The sequence below is a fragment of the Scyliorhinus canicula genome, chromosome 10, assembly GCF_902713615.1.
Source record: "Scyliorhinus canicula chromosome 10, sScyCan1.1, whole genome shotgun sequence".
In the NCBI taxonomy this organism is placed as follows: Eukaryota; Metazoa; Chordata; class Chondrichthyes; order Carcharhiniformes; family Scyliorhinidae; genus Scyliorhinus; species Scyliorhinus canicula.
In genome coordinates, this window is record NC_052155.1 from 66,304,876 (window position 1) to 66,329,700 (window position 24,825).

The 24,825-nt window shown below is 46.2% G+C and overlaps 1 protein-coding gene across 1 annotated transcript in view; it reads right to left on the minus strand.

Annotated features, from left to right (window-relative positions):
- cnbd1 (cyclic nucleotide binding domain containing 1) overlaps nt 1-24,825 on the minus strand; it is a 275,196-nt gene that overhangs the window by 27,789 nt on the left and 222,582 nt on the right. The window contains exons 9-11 of the mRNA XM_038810468.1: nt 10,755-10,864; nt 9,284-9,434; nt 8,045-8,112 (exon numbers count right to left, since the gene is read on the minus strand). Of these exons, the coding sequence (XP_038666396.1) occupies nt 8,045-8,112; nt 9,284-9,434; nt 10,755-10,864 (329 nt within the window). The remainder of the gene's footprint in view (nt 1-8,044; nt 8,113-9,283; nt 9,435-10,754; nt 10,865-24,825) is intronic.

Consider the following 24,825-nt stretch of genomic DNA (forward strand, 5'->3'; position numbering starts at 1 on the left):
ACAACCCTATCAACCTGGGTGGCAACTTTCAGGGATCTATGTACATGGACACCGAGATCCCTCTCACCCACACTGCTAAGAATTTTACCATTAGCCAAATATTCCGCATTCCTGTTATTCTTTCCAAAGTGAATCACCTCACACTTCTCTACATTAAACTCCATTTGCCACCTCTCAGCCCAGCTCTGCAGCTTATCTATGTCCCTCTGTAACCTGCAACATCCTTCCACACTGTCTACAACTCCACCGACTTTAGTGTCGTCTGCAAATTTACTCACCCAACCTTCTGTGCCCTCCTCTAGGTCATTTATAAAAATGACAAACAGCAACGGCCCCAGAACAGATCCTTGTGGTACGCCACTCGTAACTGAACTCCATTCTGAACATTTGCCATCAACCACCACCCTCTGTCTTCTTTCAACTAGCCAATTTCTGATCCACATCTCTAAATCACCCTCAATCCCCAGCCTCCGTATTTTCTGCAATAGACGAACGTGGGGAACCTTATCAAACGCTTTACTGAAATCCATATACACCACATCAACTGCTCTACCCTCGTCTACCTGTTCAGTCACCTTCTCAAAGAACTCGATAAGGTTTGTGAGGCATGACCTACCCTTCACAAAACCATGCTGACTATCCCTAATCATATTATTCCTATCTAGATGATTATAAATCGTATCTCTTATAATCCTCTCCAAGACTTTACCCACAACAGACGTGAGGCTCACCGGCCTATAGTTACTGGGGTTATCTCTACTCCCCTTCTTGAACAAAGGGACCACATTTGCTATCCTCCAGTCCTCTGGCACTATTCCTGTAGCCAATGATGACATAAAAATCGAAGCCAAAGGCTCAGCCATCTCTTCCCTGGCTTCCCAGATAATCCTAGGATAAATCCCATCAGGCCCCGGGGACTTATCTATTTTCACCTTGTCCAGAATTGCCAACACTTCTTCCCTATCTATTCTAATAGCCTGGGTCTCAGCATTCTCCTCCACAACATTATATTTTTCCTGAGTGAATACTGACGAAAAGTATTCATTTAGTATCTCGCTTATCTCCTCAGCCTCCACACACAACTTCCCACCACTGTCCTTGACTGGCCCTACTCTTACCCTAGTCATTCTTTTATTCCTGACATACCTATAGAAAGCTTTTGGGTTTTTCTTGATCCTACCTGCCAAAGACTTCTCATGTCCCCTCCTTGCACTTCTTAGCTCTCTCTTTAGATCCTTCCTCGCTTCCTTGTAACTATCAAGCGCCCCAACTGAAACTTCACGCCTCATCTTCACATAGGCCTCCTTCTTCCTCTTAACAAGAGATTCCACTTCTTTGGTAAACCACGGTTCCCTCGCTCTACCCCTTCCTCCCTGCCTGACTGGTACGTACTTATCAAGAACATGCAATAGCTGTTCCTTGAACAAGCTCCACATATCCAGTGTGCCCAACCCTTGCAGCCTACTTCTCCAACCTACACATCCTAAGTCATGTCTAATGGCATCATAATTGCCCTTCCCCCAGCTATAACTCTTGCCCTGCGGGGTATACTTATCCCTTTCCATCACTAACGTAAAGGTCACCGAATTGTGGTCACTGTTTCCAAAGTGCTCGCCTACCTCCAGATCTAACACCTGGCCTGGTTCATTACCCAAAACCAAATCCAATGTGGCCTCGCCTCTTGTTGGCCTGTCAACATATTGTGTCAGGAAACCCTCCTGCACACATTGTACAAAGAACGACCCATCTAATGTACTCGAACTATATCTTTTCCAGTCAATATTTGGAAAGTTAAAGTCTTTCTTTAAAGTTAAATTGGCCATGTTTTTTCAGAGAATTAATACAGGTTTATGGGGAAGAATCTGGGATGTAGAACAACATTGAACTGCTCTTTTACAGAACAGGCACAATGGTCCAAACAGCTTCTTTTGTGCTCAAGGTTTTATATTTTGATGATACTAACACATGAGAATAACAATACTTGTTATTGTGATTTTTTCGCTGATCATTTGAAAAGTCAACTGAGACTATGGGACATTCAAACGGCCTCATCCCACTTCCCATACCAGCCTCCCTGGACAGGCGCCGGAATGTGGCGACTAGGGGCTTTTCACAGTAACTTCATTGAAGCCTACTCGTGACAATAAGCGATTTTCATTTCATTTCATTTTTAAATTTGTTGACTCAAAGAGGTTGTTAACTCCCGCAAGAGACCTCTCGTGAGATTTGCGACGCTTGGAACACCTCACGATATCTAACGAGCTCTTGTGAGACGTTGCGATCTGGATTTCACCCTCGTTGGGCGAGATCCAGATTAACATATTTCAATGGTCCATTAGGCTCATTTAAATATGTCTGTGCCCGATTATACCGAGGCCCGGGAACTAAAGGCCTTGCCTGGGAGAACTCACCATGGCACCATTTAGCACTGGTTCACACAAATGTGGATCAAACATAACAGTACTTGGAGGGGTCATCCAAGGCCAGAGGTTTCAGGGTGGTCAGACAGTGGGCAGGGTGGAACCCTGGCACTCCCGCTGCCACCTGGGCACCTTGGCACTGCCAGTCAGGCCACACACCCTGAAACTCCATCTCATGATCCTGAGGGGCTCACTGATTTACCCGTTTTGGGTTGTGGTGGTGAGGAGGGCCCCCGCTCTCTGTCCCAACTTTTAGCCTGGGCACCTCTGTCTTGGGTCGAGAGCTTCTTCCATATTCACCAGGTGGCATGGTGTCCTGGACAGAGTAGAAATCTCCTCTCCCTCCCTCCCCTCTAAACACTCTAAGTGGTGATGGTGAAGGCAGCATTATATTTCTGTCATGAAGGACTATAGCCAGCCTCAACATTAACGGCAGCAGAGAGGCACTAAGCAGGTTCCATAGCTTCTTGGTCCTCCAGGATGGGAAGTATGCGGTGCACTTCCTGGAGGACACGCACACCATCCCGGGAGACAAAGCCACACAGGTCCTGGAGCGGCGACGAGGGGTCTACATAAGTCACCTGGCCTCCATTTCAGGCGGGGTGGTTATTCGGTTGACCCTGCATTTTCAGCCGGAGTTCTTGGTGTTCAAGGAGCCTGTGCCAGGCTGATTACTTAACCTAACAGACCACAAGCGGCTCGTGGTGCTTCACTTTGTGAATGTCTAGCTTGCCGCAAATGACTTTCTTTGAACAAGTGTCCACTCTTCGCAGTTCCATCGACTCAAAGCGGGTTTCAATTTCAGTTGCCAAAATCCTTTAGAGACATCTAGTTTGGAAAAAATCTTGGCGTGTACCATTTCATTAGGGATTTCTTCATGTTTTGGGATTGGATAATGTTCCCTTTTAATGTTCTGATTGAGGTCTTTCGGATCAATACAGATTCTGAGATCTCAATTTGGTTTTTTGATGCATACCATTGAACTAACCCAGTCAGTGGGCTCTATCATTTTCATGATGATTCCCTACTGCTGGATGCAGTTGAGTTTCTGTTTCAGGCATTCCCTCAAGGGAGCAGGAACTCTCCTCGGTGGGTGAATAACCGGTTTAGCATTCTCCATCAGCTGTATCTTGTACTTGAATGGTAACGTATCCGTTCCTTGACACACGTTTGGAAATTTTTCGATAATGGCATCTTTTTGATCTTGTGCATGGACTGATATTTTGTCTGTGCTGTGAATTCTCTTCACCAGCTGCAGTAACTCGCATTCCTGAACTCCTAGTAGTGATGAACGCTTCAGTCCCACTATTTCAAATTTTAAAGGCATCTCCATGTCTTTAACTTGTACTGTGAGATAATATGTCCCCAACGTATTGATGACATTGCCACTCTAGTCTCACAATTGACAATCATTGACATGTTTTTTGAGGCTGTTGATATAATTTGGCTAAGTCCACTTTATTAATTAAATTAGCATGAGCACCTGTATCCAATTTAAACAGAATGTCCGTTCCATTAATCTTCAATGGAAGTGTCCAGCCACCTTTGGTATTGGCAGTTGATACCGGCTTTAAGTTTTCATTTGTAGAAGTAACCTTTGGAGTAGCATTAATTTTTTCTGCAATACCGACAAAGAAAGTTTCTTCCAAGTTGTACATTTCTGGGACAGTGTCGGGTTTGATCGCTTTCATTGCACATTTTTTGCATTAACGGTTTGTACAGTTTTATCTTTGCTAATTGAATTTCTTTTCTTAGACTGAGGCGATCTGGTTCCCGTTCAGCACTGCGTGGCAAAATGATTCTGCCTGTGACACTTCACGCATACTTTCCCAAAGGCTGGGCAATTTTTCACTGGGTGGGCGTGGTCACATTTGCATGTCATGACGCTGGTTGCGTCATGTGCAAAATGGCCACCATCTGTAGCGCTGTTTTTTCAAGTACACCACAGCATCACAACGTGGTGTCAGCCACGTTGGTCGTTTTCGTGCCACTTTCACGAATCAATATTGTGGAGTACTGATTATTAGCAAGTTCACTCGTGTGACATACACTGATAGCTTCTTCCAGCATTAATTTCTGTTGCCTGAGCAATCTGTCATGCAGCTTTTCATTTTTTATACTGAATTCAATCTGATCATGCAGAAGGGAGTCTGATAATCGCGAAAAATTACAGGTCTGCGCTTTGAGCCTGAGATCTGTTACGAAATGGTCAACTGTTTCACCTGCCTTTTGGACTCGTTTTCAGAAAATGTAATGCTCAAACGTTTCATTAATCTGCAATTCACAGTGTCTGTCAAACTTTTCTACGACCGTATAATATTTCTTTTTATCTACTTCATTCTCGAAGTGGAATGAGTTATACTAGTCTAACGTTTGCGGTCCAGCCATGTTTAAGATCAGTGCAATCTTTCAGTGAGCACTGGCTGCTTCAAGGTCGAAGGCTGAGAGGTACAATTCAAACTGTTGTTTGAAGTTCCTCAAGTTCACATCTACTTTACCCGATGTCCTGAACTGCTTTGGAGTCTGCAAACCCTCCATGAAAGTTTGACTGGGCTTCGATGTGACTGGCTTCCATGACGTCGTTGCGATCGGACTCTGGATGAGATTTTCTTTTCCAATCATTGCAAATTTTTGCTTCTTCTTCAAAAAAAGTTCTCCTTCTAAATCTAACTGCACTACCTTAGTGACCACTCCTGGTAGCATGTGATGCTCTCTGTTTTGTAAATCAGGATATCTTGAGTAGATAGTGTGGAACAATTAACATCAAGCTAAATAAATGAACAAAGCTGATTTATTTACACCACTTAAATAAGATTCAAACAAATCCCAACGTAAAAGTTATTAAATTTAACTATACGATATCTCTAACTGCAGATCTCTCAACTATGCAAATAATCTCTTTCATGCCTCAGCACCTGAATCCTAGGAGTCACATGGGGCGCAATTCTCCGCTCTCACGAAAATTCGGAGAATAGCGGGCGGCGTAAATTTTTACGGACACGCTGGTCCGACGCCCTCCCGCTATTCTCCCCCCCCCCCCACGGCCGCCCCCCGACACGAATCGCTGCCCGCCATTTTTTTACGGCGAGCAGCTATTCACCCCTGGCCGATGGGCCGATTTCAAAGGCCTTTACGGCCGTTTTTATGAACGTAAAACACACCTGGTCTGACCGTTTGTAAAAACGGCCGTAAAGTCCCGATCTGGGGAACCATGGCACCGATTGGCACGGCAGTACCACAGCCGTGCCAAGGGTGCCATGGGCCCGTGATCGGTGGGCACTGATCGCGGGCAGTGGGTACTTAACCCGCGCACTCTTTCTCCCTCCGCCGCCCCGCTGGATCCATTCGCGGGGCGGCTGAGGGGCATACCGGCCCGCGCATGCGCGGGTTTCACGCATATGCGTGATGACGTCATCCGCGCATACGCGGGTTGGAGTCGTCCAATCCGCGCATGCGCGGCTGACGTCATCTGATGCGTCAGCCGTCGCTAACTCTGGCTAGCGGGCTTAACGAAATTCGTTAAGCCCGCGATGCCGGAGTTCACGGCCGCGCGATACTAGCCCCGACCGGGGAGCTGAATCGGTTCCCGGTCGGGGGGGGGAGGAGGCTGGCGCCAAACGCGCCCGTTTTTGACGCCAGCTTCCCGAGTTTTCGTAACTCGGGAGAATCGCGCCCATGATATTTATATGAATGCTCCTTATCGCCAACTGCTGGTGAGATGTATTAACATCAAATTGTTAACCTGTTGTATTCCTTACAATATACATATTATTACATAAGGTACCAGTGAAGAGTATTGTTCCAGGCAGATTGTTCCATGTATGGAAAAACATAGAACCTACCACAAAGACAAAATGTAAATACATAGTCATACACATCGGGTGAAGCATACGGAGTATAGTACTAACAACAATAGAGAAGATGCGTAGAGTGATCAGTTCAGTCCATAGTAGGGTCATTCAGGTGTCTGGTAGCAGCGGGGAAGAAGTTGAAGAAGCTGTTTTTGAATCTGTTAGTGCATGTTCTCAGACCTTTGTATCTTCTGCCCGATGGAAGAGGTTGGAAGAGAGAATAACCCGGGTGGGAGGGGTCTTTGAGAATGCTGTCTGCTTTCCCAAGGCAGCGGGAAGTGTAGACAGAATCAATGGATGAGAGGCGGGTTTGCGTGATGGACTAGGCTGTATTCACGACTCCTTGTGGTTTCTTATGGTCCTAGGCTGAACAGTTCCCTTACCAGGCTGTGATGCAGCCAGATAGGATGCTTTCTATGGTGCATCTGTAAAAGTTGGTAAGAGACAATGTGGACATGCCAAATTTCCTTAGTTTCCTGAGGAAGCCTATGAGCTGCTTTGCTTTCTTGGTGGTAGCGTCGATGTGGGTGGACTAGGGCAGATTGTTGGTGATGTGTAAACCTTGGAATTTGAAGCTGTCAACCATCTCCACCTCGGCACCATTGATGCAGACAGGGATGTATATGACACTTTGCTTCCTGAAGTAAATGACCTAGTTTTGCTGACATTGCGGGAGAGATTGTTGTCATTGCACAATGCCACTAGGTTCTTCATCTCCCTCCTGCACTCTGACTCAGCTTTGTTTCAGATCCGACCCATTATGGTCGTGTCATCAGCAAGCTTGTAGATGGAGTTGGATCCAAACTTTGCCACACAGTCCTGTGTGTGTGTATAAGGAGTATAGTAAGGGGCTATTGAGGAATATCGTGGAGGATGTGTTGCTGTTTATCTCTACTGATTGTGGTCTATGGGTCTGGAAGTCGATGATCCAGTTGCAGAGGGAGGAGCCAAGTGCTAGTTTTTAGAGCTTGGATAATTCATTGACATAGATTGTAAATAGATCAAGTACTGATCCTTGTGATTCACCACTAGTTCACCATTTTTTAGAACCTATCAATTCAAAAATGACTGATTAATTATTGCTTTCTATTTTCTATCCACTAACTAATCCTCAATCAATGATCATAGACTGGTCCCAATCCAGGGGCCAAGGGCTCTAATTTTGTATAATAACCTTATAGCTGCTTTTTGAAAACCCAACTGCACCCACAGGTGCAGTTACCTACCTTGCTAGATACAACCCCAAAAAAACTAGAACTGATTTGCCAAATATGATTTCCCTTTCATAAACCTGCATTGACTCTGCCTAATCGCGTTATGATTCTCGAAGTGTCTGTTACCATGTCCGTAATAACTGGTTCTAGCATTTTTCCGACCACTGATGCCAGTTTCACTGGCCTTTACTACCGTTTTCTCTGTTCCACTTTTTTAAAATAGTGGGGTAATGTACACGTCATTCTAATCCATAGAGATTGTTCTAGAATCTAGAGAATTCTGGGAGATTATTTAATGCAGTCCAGCTGGTCCAAAGGATTGATCAAATTTAAGTCCTACTAATGTATCCACTTTTTGCAATGTTTCTAAATATTGAGTTATTTATAGCTCTCTCCTACTTTAGTGCTGCAAATCATTTTTTGAATAAGATATCATCTAAAGAGCTGCACCTTAGTCAATCTGATTTCAGTGCTGGACTAAGGTTTGTGTTTACTTAACAGAATTTAATAAAACACTATAATATATTGTTCCTTATGATTAATGTATAACTCTACTCACCTGTGTGAGGTTACCCAAGATTGGTTGTGCTGTTTGTTGCAGAAGGATTTTATTTACTGAGTCAAGTCCTGTTAACAAATAGAAAAAGGTTTCAATCGTACCTTAGTGAATAATGAATCTCAAAGAACAAATACTCCAATAATGTACTGTGAATATATTATGAAATTTTGGGTGGCACGGTAGCACAATAGTTAGCACTGCTGCCTCACAACGCCAAGGACCCTGGTTCGATTCCAGCCTTGGGTGATTGTCTGTGTGGAGTTTGCACCTTCTCCCCGTGATGTTTCCTTTGGGTGCTCCGGTTTCCTCCCACAGTCCGAAGATGTGCAGGTTAGGTGGATTGGCCATTCTAAATTGGCCCGAATTATTCAAAGGTTAATTGGGTTTCAGGGATAGGGCAGGGCATTGGGCCTGGGTAGGGTGTCATTCGAAGGGTCAGTGCAGACTCGATGCGCTCAATGGCCTCCTTCTGCACTGTAGGGATTCTATGCAACATTATTTTAGGTCCCTTAAAGAAGTGTGTTAGTAACTATTGTCATATTTTTGTCTTATCACATGGCTTCTGTGATGTCATTGTGTGGATGGAGCTGAGCTGTGGCTCTGTGAGTTTTTTCTTTTGTTTTTGAGTTGGGAGATTTCTGTGGCTCTGAGTTTTACTTTCCCTTTGGGTTTGTACTGCACAGGTTGAAAGAAAGGTTTCTCTATCTTCATTTTAAAAGCTGTTTCCAGACTCCTTGATAAAAGAGACAATTGATTTCTAGAAGGAAATTAGACCTGCTGTTTGGAAAGGAAACAAGAGTTTCAGTACCAAGTCTTATAGCAGTAAGAGTGCCGTGTGCCACACCTTTGAAAAGGGGGCTCTGCTTTTTACTTGGATCTTGTTCTTAAATTGGAACAGTAAAGAGGGGATTCATTCAGGGTTATAAAAACATTACTGTAGCTGTCTGGGGTATTTATGTTGGTAGTTGATAACATTTATTGCATGTGTGTGTTTCTACAAATGTTAACTAAATTCGTAGAATAAAGTTTGATGAAAAGTGCCTAAGACCTGTGTTGAATAACACCTGAAAGGCAGGCTCTTGTGCTCATTGTGGCCAAAACCAATAAACAGTTGTAGGTCAGTTGAACTCCATGATGTACTTTGGAGTTTTCTAAACCCTGGCCCATAACACTAAAAGGTGCCTGTTACACATCAAACATTACAGTGAGCACCAATGAGGCTGGTTAATTGAACAGTACCTTGTAAATCAGCGGCAGAAATTACTCCAAGTTCAACTTTTGTTGCTGATATAATCGAACAGGTGAAGGGTTTTTTAAGAATAATACTGATCTCTCCGAATGATTCCTTCTCTTGGAGCTTTCCCATGATGATATGCTTCACCACACTTTGCTAGGAAATAAAATATGGCATCCATGGTAACAGAAGTAAATAACACAGCATAACAGACATTTAAAGATGTATCAGTAAAATGGATGGGAAATGGGATGGTACCTGATATGTAGGGCCAACCATCACTATCAGATATGAATATACAGAAATTAACCTTTATCTGGCCCTTATAGAGGAGGCTGAAAAGATTAAAAATGCACTCTAACCCTCAGGGGCTCAAGTCCCACACCTGACCCCAGATTCAAGGTCAATAAATATCCTCTCCTTTAATTGGTATCCCAGCAGCCAAGTGAATACCAGGCCTAGTAAGGACCAGCTAGCAAGCAGCAAGCACCCCCGACAGATCAAAGGTCGGTCAGATACTGACTCTCAGACTGCTATTTTGACAAGAATAGCTCAGACGGAATTGAAAGGGTTAAAACCACAATCTGCTGCTTGCTAGCTGGTAAATTCTTAAAGTCACAAAACTAGTGATGAGAAACTTAGGGCGGAATTCTCCACTCCCTGGAAAAATCGGGAGGGCCGTCGTGAACTCGGCCGAGTTTCACGACGGCTTCGGAAGCCGCTCCTCGCCCCCTATTCTCCCCTCCCGGCGGGGCTAGGAGCGGCGCTCCGTAACTCTCGGCAGCCGGTGGCGCGCCGAGTGTGACACGACGGCGGCGCCTATGTGACGCCAGCCACGCATGCGCAGGTTGGCCGGCTTCAACCCGTGCATGCGTGGCTGACGTCACGAAGGCTGACAGCTCGAACCCGCCCATGCGCGGTGGCCGTCTTTCCCCTCAGCCGCCCCGCAAGACGTGGCGGCTTGATCTTGCGGGGCGGCGGAAGGGAAACAGTGCGTCCGATTGAGACGCCGGCCCGACGATCGGTGGACACCGATCGCGGGCCTGTCCCCTCCCGAGCACAGTCATGGTGCTCAGTCCCCACCAGGCCCCTTACAAGCCCCAAAACGGGCATCTCACGGCGATTTCACGATGGCAGCGACCAGGTGTGGTTGCCGCTGTCGTGGAATGGTTGCGAACGGCAGGCCGCTCGGCCCATACGGGTTGGAGAATCGACTGTGAAAAACGGCGAGCGGCGATTCTTCCGAGCGGGGGGTGGGAGAATCGCGGGGGGCGCCAGGGGGCCGTGAAATTAGTCGGGGGGCCCTCCAGCGATTCTCCCACCCGGTGTGGGGAGCGGAGAATTGCGCCCCTCGTGCTCAAGTCAAGTGCAGAGAAAATACCAATTGAGACATGTAGTGTGAATAACAGCAGCTTGACAATTAGGATGAGCTACAGTTCATTGAAGATAAAGGACAGAGTTTACAAAAACTTTTACCATTTTTCCCAGAGAAAGTTTCTTCAGGATTTCTATGTCTTTGAATATGTAGCAGTAGCCAGACTTAATGTATCCTGCAAAAGAACTGATTTCGCCTTCTTTCACTATAACTGAAAGTAAAAATAATAAGATAAATATCAGGCGTTTTATACTTAAAAATCTCCAAGGCAAGGTTATTGGTTGAAATACATTTTTAGTATTCAATCATACAATTTGAATGTGTGTGTATAATTTCAACGCATTTCTCCCTCATCAAGGTTGTGGGCAGTTTGTAGAAGCATTGCCACGATCCCACCTGTGACCCTTCACATTACGTGTGATTTCCCAAGTCACTAATAATTCAGCTCTTATAGAAAGCATTGTTGTCACTGGGCATTGGGCATCTGCGTGGGTTTCCTCCGGGTGCTCCGGTTTACTTCCACAAGTCCCGAAAGACGTGCTATTAGGTAGTGCTTGGGCATTCTGAAATCTCCCTCTGTGTACCCGAACAGGCGCCGGAATGTGCCGACTAGGGGATTTTCACAGTAACTTCATTGCCGTGTTAATGTAAGCCTTCTTGTGACAATAAAGATTATTATTATTATCCAAATTAGATTGACCACAGAAACGGTGGCTTGGGTAAGCATTTTCCCCCCTATTTTTGAAACTCTCTTGAGGAGATTGTGTGGAAAACAGTCACTCAATAACATTTTCTCCAAAGCCGGAAATAAATGGCCAGGCGGTCGGCTTTCGCGACTGGAGGACCAATTGGAAGCCTTTCAGCTTGAAAGCAGCAGTGGAATTCCATGGCAGGTGAGTAAGAGAGAGCGAGAGAGTGCTTTAAAATGGAGACACCCTCTCCAACTTTTTTCAGCTTTAAATTTAAAATGGTGGAATAACATAATATAACATTTCATCTTTTAAAAACAATATACTTCTCAAAATCTGGGAGGGGCGGGGGGGGGGGGGGATCAGGCTCTTGCGGGAGGTCAATGCTGACATCCATAGCCTCCTGGAAAAAGACCACCTCCCAGCAGAACATACATTGCCAGTGGCTGACAAAGTGGCTGTCACTGGAAGGCTTGAAGTGTGGTAAGGCAGCAGGATATGACCATATCGTGTCAGAATTTATGAAACACCTGGGCCACGAACACTTGCCTGGCTTATCTGGTTTTACATGATAGTCATAAATTCCAACAGCATTCCAAAGATATGTGTCAAAACCTGAAAAAGACCACTCCGGTGCCAGCCTAGCCCCTGGAGAATTCCGCACCTTTTGGAGTGGCCCGACACCGGAGTGGTTCACGCCACTCCTCGGCACCAGAGGGCCTGCCCCACATACTTTCAACTAGCCACCATCAAATCTCTCTCCTGTCGTTTCCACATAAAAGAAACGTAGAAAATAGGTGCAGGATTAGGCCATACAGCCCTTCGAGTCTGCACCACCATTCAATTTGATCATGGCTGATCATGCAAATTCAGTATTCCACTCCCGTTTTCTCTCCATACCCCTTGATCCCTTTAGCGCAAGGGCCACATCCAGCTCTCTCTTGAGCATATCCAATGAACTGACCCCAACAGCTCTCTGTGGTAGAGAATTCCACAAGTTCACAACTCTCTGAGACGAGATGTTCTTCCTCATTTTAGTCCTGAATGGATTACACCTTATTCTTAGGCTGTGATCCTTAGTTCTGGACATCCCCAACATCAGGAACATTCTTCCTGCATCTAGCCTGTCCAGTCCCATTAGGATTTTATGTTTCTATGAGATCCCCTCTCATTCTTCTAAACTCCAATGAGTACAAGCCCAGTCGATCCAGTCTTTCTTCATATGTCACCTGCCATCCCGGGAATTAGTCTGGTGAACCTTCGCTGGACACCCTCAATAGCAACAATGTCCTTCTTCAAACTAGGAGACCAGAACTGCAAACAAAACTCAAGGTTTGGCCTCACCAAGGCCCTGCAGCAAGACATCCCTACTCCTGTACTGAATTCCTCTCGCTTATGAAGACCAGCATGCCATTAATAATAAAAATAATAATCTTTATTCGTGTCATAGGTAGGCTTACATTAACATTGCAATGAAGTTATTGTGAAAACCGCCTAGTCGCCACACTGTGGCGCCTGTTCAGGTACACTGAGGGAGAATTCAGAATGCCCAATTCATCTAACAAGCAGGTCTTTCAGGACTTGTGGGAGGAAACCGGAATACACGGAGGAAACCCACGCAGACACAGAAAGAACGTGCACACTCCGCACAGACAGTGACCCAAGCCGGGAATCGAACCCGGGTCCCTGATGCTGTGAAGCAACAGTGCTTTCCTCACCACCTGCTGTACTTGCATGCCAACTTTCAGCGACTGTTCCATCATGACACCCAGGTCCCGTTGCACTTCCCCTTTTCCTAAACTGCCACCATTCAGATAATCTGCTTTTCTGTTTTTGCCACCAAAGTGGATAACCTCACATTTACCCTCATTATATTGCATTTGCCAAGTATTTGCCCACTCAGCCAGCCTGTCCAAGTCACCCTGCAGCCTGTTTGCATCTTCCTCACAGCACACACTGCCACCCAGCATAGTGTCATCTGCGAATTTGGAGATATTGAATGCAATTCCTTTGTCCATTTCATTAATGCATATTGTAGGTAGCTCAAAATTACTGCATATTGTAAAAAGCTGAGGTGCCAGCACTGAACCCAGTGGAACCCCACAAGTCACTGCCTGCCACTATGAAATGGACCTATTTATTCCCATTCTCAGTTTTCTATCCACGTCAATACATTACCCCAATATTATGAGCTTTACTTTTGCTCACTAATCTCTTGTGTGGAACCTTGTCAAAGCCTTTTGAAAGTCCAGATACACAACATCCACTGTTTCACCTTGTCCACTCGACCAAACTGTTTCCGGCAATGACTGCAGCATCGGGCAACAGGTACTGGCCCTTACCACCTACATTGAAAATAGATTTCAGAAAAACATGAAGACAGGCTATGTTCTTTGACCTCCCAGCTGCCTACAACACCATATGGCACACTGGCCTCCTCCTGAAGCTGTCATGAGCCGTCCCCCCACCCCACAGGCGACTAAATGTATTGGAACTTTGTTGAAAAACCGAAGGTTCACTTTTGATGGGCATAAAGTACATGGAACAGACAAACCAATAAACTTCCCCAAGATTCAATATTGACTCTAATCCTTGTTAAACTTGTACACAAATGAGGCTGGATTATCCGTTTCAGGGACTATATCCCCACACCGTTGTAAACCTGTGGCATTTCATACCAGAAAAACTGGCATCAAAAGGCCACATATTCACAGCCCTACAGGGGGTCAACAGGGGTCCACCATGAAGCTCGCAGCGTTAGCTGCAGATACGGGTCCCCACACATTCGGGTCAGAGGCTGCACATGCACACGGCGGCGGCTCCCAGCGGTCGCGCTGTGCTCCATGGCGGACTAGACCGCCGAGCTGGACCTCGTAAATAGTGCTCCCAATCGGCTGTGTGCCCGACCCGGACCGCCCGTCCAAATATAGCCCGGTCCCGTATGATCCCCCCCTGCCCTCCGATCGGCGCACCCCCGAACATGGCGGCTGCGGGCTGAGTCTGCAGTCGCCACGCAAGTATCCCGAATGGCAGGACCATGTTAGATCCACACCATCGGGACTTCGGCCGGTTGGGGGCGGAGAATAGCGGTGCAGGCCTCTGGCAATGGTCGCAGGTAGGGGATAGGCGGCGTGTTGTACTTGGCTTTTCGGGGACTGGGGAATCGAGGAACCAGCGCCGGTCCCGATTCGATGCGTGGAAATGTATTCGGATGACATCTACCTCAAAACGTAAGCCCTTAACTTCGATACCTTGGACCGGACCTTAAGTACATGTCAAAATTTGACAATACAGATACACATGGTGACTCAAGCCAAGCCCTGTATAAACAGTATCCAGCCTACAGCGCAAAAGCCAATAAAGAGCTTAATATCCAAAGTATGGCTACAGGTTGAAGTACCCCCAACTCCAACCTACCTTGGACTGACCTTAAATAGGACATTGACCATCCATAGAACCTCAGCACAGGCACTCTCATACTCATTAGCAGTATACTGCACACACACAACTTGCAAAAACCCACAAAATGATAGGAAAAGTTCACAATGCCCCCCACCTGCCACGCCATGCTAAGCTATTCAGCCCACCTAAAGTATAACTTCCATCAAAATACCCGATCTGGAAAAACCCTCCTGCGTTGAACTTAAATGCAAATTCCACCTGGGCAAATTAACGGTTATCATTGGACATAGCAAACAAGTACCTCATCTCAAACCCAACCCAACAACTGCCTTCCAATGAAAGGGTGGTCTAACCTTAACAGGTTCAGGCCCGACCACAGCCCTGCTTGGCCTACCTCCACAGATGGGGCGATAGTGTCATCTCCCTATGTGTCTGTCGGAGAGAGCAAACTATGCACCACATCATAGAAGAATGTCCATACCACAGACTCAGCGGAGACCTATTCCGCACGCTCGATGGGCCGAGTGCCCGCCAGCATCATTTGCGTATGGTCCTACCCGGCGGGCCCTCGGCATTCTGGCTGTGGGGGCCGTCCTGGTGTGGGGGGGGGGGGCGAGGGGAGCCAACTCTGGGGGGTGGGGGGCCTCAACCGTGGCCAGGCCCGCGATCGGGGGCAACGGATCGGCGGGCACGCTAATTCCGGGGAGGGGCTATGTTCCTCCGCATCGGGCCCCTGTAGGGCTCTGCATATTGCCCGGGGGCCAGCATGGAGATGGCCGTGGCGCGCATGCGCAGACCCGCGCCGGCCCTGTAGCAGCCGGCTTTTGGTGCTGGAGCAGCGCACAGCACTCCGGCGATGTTCTAGCCCCCGAAGAAGGGGTGAATGATTGAGCCTGGAAGCCCGTTGACGCCGGCGTCGCTCGCGCCAGTTTTGTCGCCGGCATCAACACTTGGCCTCCCCTTGACAAAACCATGCTGACTGTTTTTGATCAATTCCTACATCCTCAAATGCGGATTAATCGTGTCTCTCAGAATTGTTCAATAATTTCTCCACCACTGAAGTTAGATTGACTGTCATGTTGTTTCTTCTGACACCTCTTCTGTGGCTAGAGAGAAATTGAAAATTATTTCCAGAACCTGTGCTATTGTCTTCCTTGCCACACTCAACAGCCTGGAATACAAAGAACAATACAGCACAGGAACAGGCCCCTCGGCCCTCCAAGCCTGTACCGGTCATGCTACTATCCTTTGTCAAAACCCTCAGCATTTCTTCGTGCCATATCCCTCTGTGCCCATCCGATCCATGTATTTGTTGGTGCGGAGCGTCCTGAGCATTTTACAGCTGCACTTATCCAGGCAATTGGAGAGTATTCCATTACACTCCTGACTTGTGCCTTGCAGATGGTGGACAGGCTTTGCGGGTGGGGGGGGGGGGCCTCAGGAGTGAGTGACTCGCCATAGGATTCCTAGCCTTTGACCTGCCCCAGTATTAATATGGCTCGTCCACTTCAGTTTCTGATTCCAGGATGTTGATTGTGGGAGATTCAGTGATGGTAATGCCATTGAATGTCAAGGGACAATGGACAATGGTTGGATCCTCTCTTGCAGGAGATGGTCATTGCCTGGCACTTGTGTGGCAGAAATGTAACTTGCCACTGTTAGCCCAATCCTAGATATTGTCCAGGTTTTGCTGCATTTGGACATGGACTGCTTCATTATATGAGGAGTCGCAAATGGTGCTAAACATTGTGCAGTCATCTGCAAACATCCCCACTTCTGACCTTCTGATTGAAGGAAGGTCATTGATGAAGTAGCTGAAGATGGTTGGGCCTAGGACACTACCTTGAGGAACTCCTGCAATGATGTCCTGGAGTTGAGATGATTGACCTCCAACCACAACAACCATTTTCCTTTGTGCCAGGTATGACTCCAACCAGCGGAGAGTTTTCCCTCTGAGTTCCTTTGACTCCAGTTTAGCTAGGGCTCCTTGATGCCATACTCAGTCAAATGCTGCCTTGAAGTCAAGGGCAGTCACACTCAGCTCACCTCTGGTATTCAGCTCTTTTTTCCACATTTGAACCAAGGCTCTAATGGGGTCAGGAGCTGAGTGATCCTGGCGGAACCCAAACTGAGCATCCGTGAGCAGGTTATTGCTGAGTAAGTGCTGCTTGATAACACTTTTGATGACTCCTTCCATCACTTTGCTGATGATGGAGAGTAGACTGATAGGCCGGTAATTGGCTGGGTTGCGTTTGTCCTGTTTCTTGTGTACAGGACACACCTGGGCAATTTTTCACATTGCCGGTTCGAAATAAGTGTTGTAGCTGTACTGGAACAGCTTGGCTAGGGGTGCGGCCACTGCACTAGGAAAGAGCCTCAGCAAGTGCACCCTTTAGGAAATTGGGTTGAAAACCCAATATTGCCTGCCTATTCCAGCAAGGACAAGGTCCAGAGCATTCCACCAAGGTCTCCGAGGTGACAAGGCATCCTAATTTGAGGGAGCCAAGATTGCCAAAGAGAAGGGGTTAGAATTCAAATTGACTTGTATATTATTCCTTTATTCAAGGCAACCTCAGGCCCCAGACAGTAGGACAAACTTACGTTTTTCAAAATGAATTAGTGACCTTGAGGTGAGCTCCAGAGATCACTCTGTCGTTGAATTCTATTTGTAATTTTAAAGTTCATATCAACAACAGTAACGTATCTAAGACCTTAAACAAAAAGCTTAAAGGCTTTGAGAGAGAAAAAGGGAGGATGTAAGAGAGAAATCAAAATTTATATCAGTGCTTAGGAATGAAGTAACTTCCCACAGGAGAAGGTGGACAATAACCAGATTTGAAGGACAATGGCTGAATAAGGATATCACGCCGATGAAATACTGAACAAGGCCATGAATTCTAAGTTACAAGTTTGGCTCTTGAACAAGCAATTCTCTCAAATGCAGTGGTGCTAGCCAATATATAATGAAAATGTAGCTCGGGCTGCAAAAATGATCATTTCTGCTTCTTTCTGTAATTAGGATTTCAAATTTCCCAGAACTTTTTAGCTTACTTCAGTGCCCTCTTTTTCACAGATTTGACATCAATTTAACTCTAAATAGCAATTTAGCTCATCTTACACGTTTCCCTTCTCATTCTTGGTGCTGTTCTGCACCATGAATCTTGCCCTCCTTCAAATTTAACTGAAGATATCCATTAGCATTCCTTTTTGAAATTATTTCACAGCACAATGTTTCAAGATACAATCATTTTGGAAAAATACCACTGTAGTTGAATTCTGATCCATGCTTTGATTAGTGCTGAAAAAGAGACTTGGAACCATCAAACCAGAGATGTTGCAGGCGGCATGGTGGCACAGTGGTTAGAACTACTGCCTCACGGTGCTGAGTACCCAGGTTCGATCCCGCCTCCGGGTCAATGTCCATGTGAAGTTTGCACATTCTCCCCGTGTTTGCATGGGTCTCACCCTCACAACCCCAAACATCTGCAGGCTAGGTTGATAGGGCCATGCTAAATTGCCCCTTAATTGGAAAATAAATAATTGGTTACTCTAAATATTTTTTAAAAACAGAGATGTTAAGGCTTTTTGTCTTGCAGTTATCAGTATAAGGGGAAAACAACAACTTATGAAAAGAGACATTGAAAAGAGCGCAAGAGGTAAGACAGCCGGGACATTGAAAACAGCGCGAGAGGAGAGACAGTCGGGACATTGAAAGGAGCGCGAGAGGAGAGACAGCCAGGACATTGAAAACAGCGCGAGAGGAGAGACAGCCGGGACATTGAAAAGAGCGCGAGAGGTAAGACAGCCGGGACATTGAAAACAGCGCGGGAGGAGAGACAGCCAGGACATTGAAAAGAGCGCGAGAGGTAAGACAGCCGGGACATTGAAAAGAGCGGGAGGGGACACATTGAGAGCGGCGGGGTGCCAGTGGGAGCAAAGATAATATAAGGCGGGAACCGGAAGTATGACCCGCGGACTTCTGGGAAGGATTTTCTCCTAGCCAATAAATTGTGGTGGAGAGGATACCCGAGACACTACACGTGTAGTGTCTCCCACCCGCCCTCCTCCTCTAACCTAATAATAAGACCCATTGGGGTGAGCAGGTAAGTGCTATATTATATTATTATTTTTTTATTTGTTTTATATTTGTTTACCAGAACTTGGTTGAAATTAAGTGGGATGGCAGGGAAGGTAGTGCAATGTTCCTCCTGCAGGATGTTTGAGGTGAGGGATGCTGTTAGTGTCCCTGCTGATTTTACCTGCAGGAAGTGCAGCCAGCTCCAGCTCCTACAAGACCGAGTTATGGTACTGGAGCTGGAGTTGGATGAACTTCGGATCATTCGGGAGGCAGAGGTGGTCATAGATAGGAGCTTCAGGGAAGTAGTTACACCAAAGACTGGAGATAGATGGGTAACTGTAAGAGGGACTGGGAAGAAGCAGACAGTGCAGGGACCCCCTGCGGTCGTTCCCCTGAGTAACAAGTATACCGTTTTGGATACTTGTGGGGGGGACGACTTACCAGGGGTAAGCCATGGGGTGCGGAACTCTAGCACGGAGTCTGTCCCTGTTGCTCAGAAGGGAAGGGGGGAGAGGAGCAGAGCATTAGTAATTGGGGACTCAATAGTCAGGGGCACAGATAGGAGATTTTGTGGGAGCGAGAGAGACTCACGTTTGGTATGTTGCCTCCCAGGTGCAAGGGTAAGTGATGTCTCGGATCGTGTTTTTCGGGTCCTTAAGGGGGAGGGGGAGCAGCCCCAAGTCGTAGTCCACATTGGCACTAACGACATAGGTAGGAAAGGGGACAAGGATGTCAGGCAGGCCTTTAGGGAGCTAGGATGGAAGCTCAGAGCGAGAACAAACAGAGTTGTTATCTCTGGGTTGTTGCCCGTGCCACGTGATAGTGAGACGAGGAATAGGGAGAGAGAGCAATTAAACACGTGGCTACAGGGATGGTGCAGGCGGGAGGGATTCAGATTTCTGGATAACTGGGGCTCTTTCTGGGGAAGGTGGGACCTCTATAGACAGGATGGTCTACATCTGAACCCAAGGGGCACCAATATCCTGGGGGGGAGATTTGTTAGTACTCTTTGGGGGGGTTTAAACTAATTCAGCAGGGGCATGGGAACCTGGATTGTAGTTTTGGGGTGCGAGAGATTGAGAGTAGAGAGGTCAGGAGCACAGATTTGACTTCGCAGGAAAGCGGCAGTGTTCAGGTAGGTGGTTTGAAGTGTGTCTATTTCAATGCCAGGAGTATACGAAATAAGGTAGGGGAACTGGCAGCATGGGTTGGTACCTGGGACTTCGATGTTGTGGCCATTTCAGAGACATGGATAGAGCAGGGACAGGAATGGTTGTTGCAGGTTCCGGGGTTTAGGTGCTTTAGTAAAGTCAGAGAAGGGGGCAAAAGAGGGGGAGGTGTGGCGCTGCTAGTCAAGGACAGTATTACGGTGGCAGAAAGGGTGCAAGATGGGGACTCTTCTTCCGAGGTAGTATGGGCTGAGGTTAGAAACAGGAAAGGAGAGGTCACCCTGCTGGGGGTTTTCTATAGGCCACCTAATAGTTCTAGAGATGTAGAGGAAAGGATGGCGAAGATGATTCTGGAAAAGAGCGAAAGTAACAGGGTAGTTGTTATGGGAGACTTTAACTTTCCTAATATTGACTGGAAAAGATATAGTTCGAGTACATTGGATGGGTCGTTCTTTGTACAATGTGTGCAGGAGGGTTTTCTGACACAATATGTTGACAGGCCAACAAGAGGTGAGGCCACTTTGGATTTGGTTTTGGGTAATGAACCAGGCCAGGTGTTAGATCTGGAGGTAAGTGAACACTTTGGAGACAGTGACCACAATTCGGTGACCTTTACATTAGTGATGGAAAGGGATAAGTATACCCCGCAGGGCAAGAGTTATAGCTGGGGGAAGGGCAATTATGATGCCATTAGACATGACTTAGGATGTGTAGGTTGGAGAAGTAGGCTGCAAGGGTTGGGCACACTGGATATGTGGAGCTTGTTCAAGGGACAGCTATTGCGTGTTCTTGATCAGTACGTACCAGTCAGACAGGGAGGAAAGGGTAGAGCGAGGGAACCGTGGTTTACCAAAGAAGTGGAATCTCTTGTTAAGAGGAAAAAGGAGGCCTATGTGAATATGAGGCGTGAAGTTTCAGTTGGGGCGCTTGATAGTTACAGGGAAGCGAGGAAGGATCTAAAGAGAGAGCTAAGACGAGCAAGGAGGGGACATGAGAAGTCTTTGGCAGGTAGGATCAAGGAAAACCCAAAAGCTTTCTATAGGTATGTCAGGAATAAAAGAATGACTAGGGTAAGAGTAGGGCCAGTCAAGGACAGTGGTGGGAAGTTGTGTGTGGAGGCTGAGGAGATAAGCGAGATACTAAATGAATACTTTTTGTCAGTATTCACTCAGGAAAAAGATAATATTGTGGAGGAGAATGCTGAGACCCAGGCTATTAGAATAGATGGCATTGAGGTGAGTAGGGAAGAAGTGTTGGCAATTCTGGACAAGGTGAAAATAGATAAGTCCCCGGGGCCTGATGGGATTTATCCTAGGATTCTCTGGGAAGCCAGGGAAGAGATTGCTGAGCCTTTGGCTTTGATTTTTAGGTCATCATTGGCTACAGGAATAGTGCCAGAGGACTGGAGGATAGCAAATGTGGTCCCTTTGTTCAAGAAGGGGAGTAGAGATAACCCCGGTAACTATAGGCCGGTGAGCCTAACATCTGTGGTGGGTAAAGTCTTGGAGAGGATTATAAAAGATACGATTTATAATCATCTAGATAGGAATAATATGATTAGGGATAGTCAGCATGGTTTTGTGAAGGGTAGGTCATGCCTCACAAATCTTATCGAGTTCTTTGAGAAGGTGACTGAACAGGTGGACGAGGGTAAAGCAGTTGATGTGGTGTATATGGATTTCAGTAAAGCGTTTGATAAGGTTCCCCACGGTCGGCTATTGCAGAAAATACGGAGGCTGGGGATTGAGGGTGATTTAGAGATGTGGATCAGAAATTGGCTAGTTGAAAGAAGACAGAGAGTGGTGGTTGATGGGAAATGTTCAGAATGGAGTTCAGTTACGAGTGGCGTACCACAAGGATCTGTTCTGGGGCCGTTGCTGTTTGTCATTTTTATAAATGACCTAGAGGAGGGAGCAGAAGGATGGGTAAGTAAATTTGCAGACGACACTAAAGTCGGTGGAGTTGTAGACAGTGCGGAAGGATGTTGCAGGTTACAGAGGGACATAGATAAGCTGCAGAGCTGGGCTGAGAGGTGGCAAATGGAGTTTAATGTGGAGAAGTGTGAGGTGATTCACTTTGGAAAGAATAACAGGAATGCGGAATATTTGGCTAATGGTAAAATTCTTGGTAGTGTGGATGAGCAGAGGGATCTCGGTGTCCATGTACATAGATCCCTGAAAGTTGCCACCCAGGTTGATAGGGTTGTGAAGAAGGCCTATGGTGTGATGGCCTTTATTGGTAGAGGGATTGAGTTCCGGAGCCATGAGGTCATGTTGCAGTTGTACAAAACTCTAGTACGGCCGCATTTGGAGTATTGCGTACAGTTCTGGTCGCCCCATTATAGGAAGGACGTAGAAGCTTTGGAACGGGTGCAGAGGAGATTTACCAGGATGTTGCCTGGTATGGAGGGAAAATCTTATGAGGAAAGGCTGATGGACTTGAGGTTGTTTTCGTTAGAGAGAAGAAGGTTAAGAGGTGACCTAATAGAGGCATACAAAATGATCAGAGGGTTAGATAGGGTGGACAGCGAGAGCCTTCTCCCGCGGATGGAGGTGGCTATCACGAGGGGACATAGCCTTAAATTGAAGGGTAATAGATATAGGACAGAGGTCAGAGGTGGGTTTTTTACGCAAAGAGTGGTGAGGCCGTGGAATGCCCTACCTGCAACAGTAGTGAACTCGCCAACATTGAGGGCATTTAAAAGTTTATTGGATAAGCATATGGATGATAAGGGCATAGTGTAGGTTAGATGGCCTTTAGTTTTTTTTTCCATGTCGGTGCAACATTGAGGGCCGAAGGGCCTGTACTGCGCTGTATCGTTCTATGTTCTATGTTCTAATGCTGATTGGTTGGCAAATGGATTCTGATTGGTCAAAGCATATGGAGATGGAGCCAGTTAACTGCCAAGCAATGTTTGAAATTTAAACCAGGCAGCTTGATCAAGGTATTGCTCTGGGGAATTAATCAGCAAATGGATTTCACTTATCGTGTTAGCTGAAACAGGCGCTATGGTTTACATGTTCTGTCTGTCTGCAAAGAAGAAGGCCTTGTGCATTAATAGGCTGGATGACAGCATCCTGTTAGTGTTGAATACCAATTTGAGCAACAGGCGAAGTTAGTTGGTTCACTCTGCTACTATGTAATAGCAACACAATTGGTATCAATCTGTAACAGGTGCTGCTGCCAGGCATTCTGCCTACCACACAAATTAGTAAAGTGATAGATAAATTTCAGTGCTAGTGTGATGCTGGGTTTGTAGGTCATATGTTCTGTATGGCAGATCATATCAAACAGCATGTCCCCACCACTGTTCACAATGTGCAAGATGCAGACTGTACCCTGTCCAATATTAGATGTGATTACATGATTGGATATTTGCTAAATAACCCTCAGTGAGCTAAGAATTAGGCTGACAACCAATTTAAGAGTGTCAGTCGGGATCACAGTGGTTACATTTGTGTGTACTAGAACTACATATATTAATGCCCTGTTCTTTGTAGACAGAAATAAGATATGCACGTATTATGCCTGTCTCAGCTAAACAAAATAAGTGACAGACATTCACTGATTCATTCCGCATGGCAACGCCTTGATTAGGCTGCCTGGCTCAAATTTCTAACACCGCTTGGCGGTTATTTGTAGGTCACCATTAACTGGTGCATTCTCCATGGCAATGCCTCTACCAATCAGAGTCCACTTGCCAACCAATCAGCATTCTCTTCTCATATACTATTCCTTGTTGTTTCCCCTGTTGAATGTTTCCTGATGAGTGGAAGATGAAAAACTTTGACAGTCTCTTTTTTCAACAATACTCAAGTTCTGTACTACCAAATGACGATATGCTTTGACTATTGATCTATTGATTTTCTCAGAAGCCATTGTTCAGGTCATAAGAAGCCCACTCATCACATATGGCCATTGAAAGTATGACTTAAATTTACATCTTGAAATTCACATCTGGTGGACAGTTGGATAAAGGATGTTGTCTGGTTAATATATTTTAACATAGACCATCATACACACCGATACCAGTGTAGCATAAAACAGGTTCCAAAACTTTCTAAGAAGAAAATTATATTTTTTTGCAACTTGGTAGAATTAAGGATCAAGTAAAGGGAGTCATGTAGCCATTGATTTATGCTATGCTTAACTCCAGTTAGGCCATAGTAAATCACTATGACAGCAGTTTTTTAAATCCTACTGCTCGTAAGGCCGCAAAGCTCTGAAAATAAATATTTAACATTAAATTATTATTTCTTATGAAGTGACAAGAAAATCATTTTCTGTCTCCCCTGGCAACTATAATTTATTATTTTTTCCCATTTGTAAAAGGACAAAATATTTATTCAGTGGTTCATTACTGCTTGTGGTTCCTTTGAAATTATTTTGTGACACAATGTTTTCAAAACAAAAATATTAATGAAAATATTTCTGCTGGTGGCTGTAAGCGTCAAAACTCTTGTCATCAGAAAGTTCCAAGTAGAAGCCTTTCCCCAAATGGAGAGATGGAAAATGGTATGGAGGTCACTTCAAGCCACTTCTGTGTGCCTCAGAGAAAGCATTATCAGGCCAATTTGCAGACTTTTCATTAGGCTCATTTAAATATGTGCTTATCCAATTCATCCAGGGCACAGGATTCACTGGCCTTGCCAGCAAGACCTCAAATGGGCACCGTTTGGTACTGGTTCACAAAATCGTGAACCTGTCATGACAGCACCTGGGGGGGGGGGGGGGGGGGGGGGAGGGGGGGGGGGGGGGAGGGGGGGGGGGGCTGCTGGGGAGTTGAGGCCCCTGGGGGGCGGGCACCGGTCAGGAACTCCCCCTGGCACTGGGG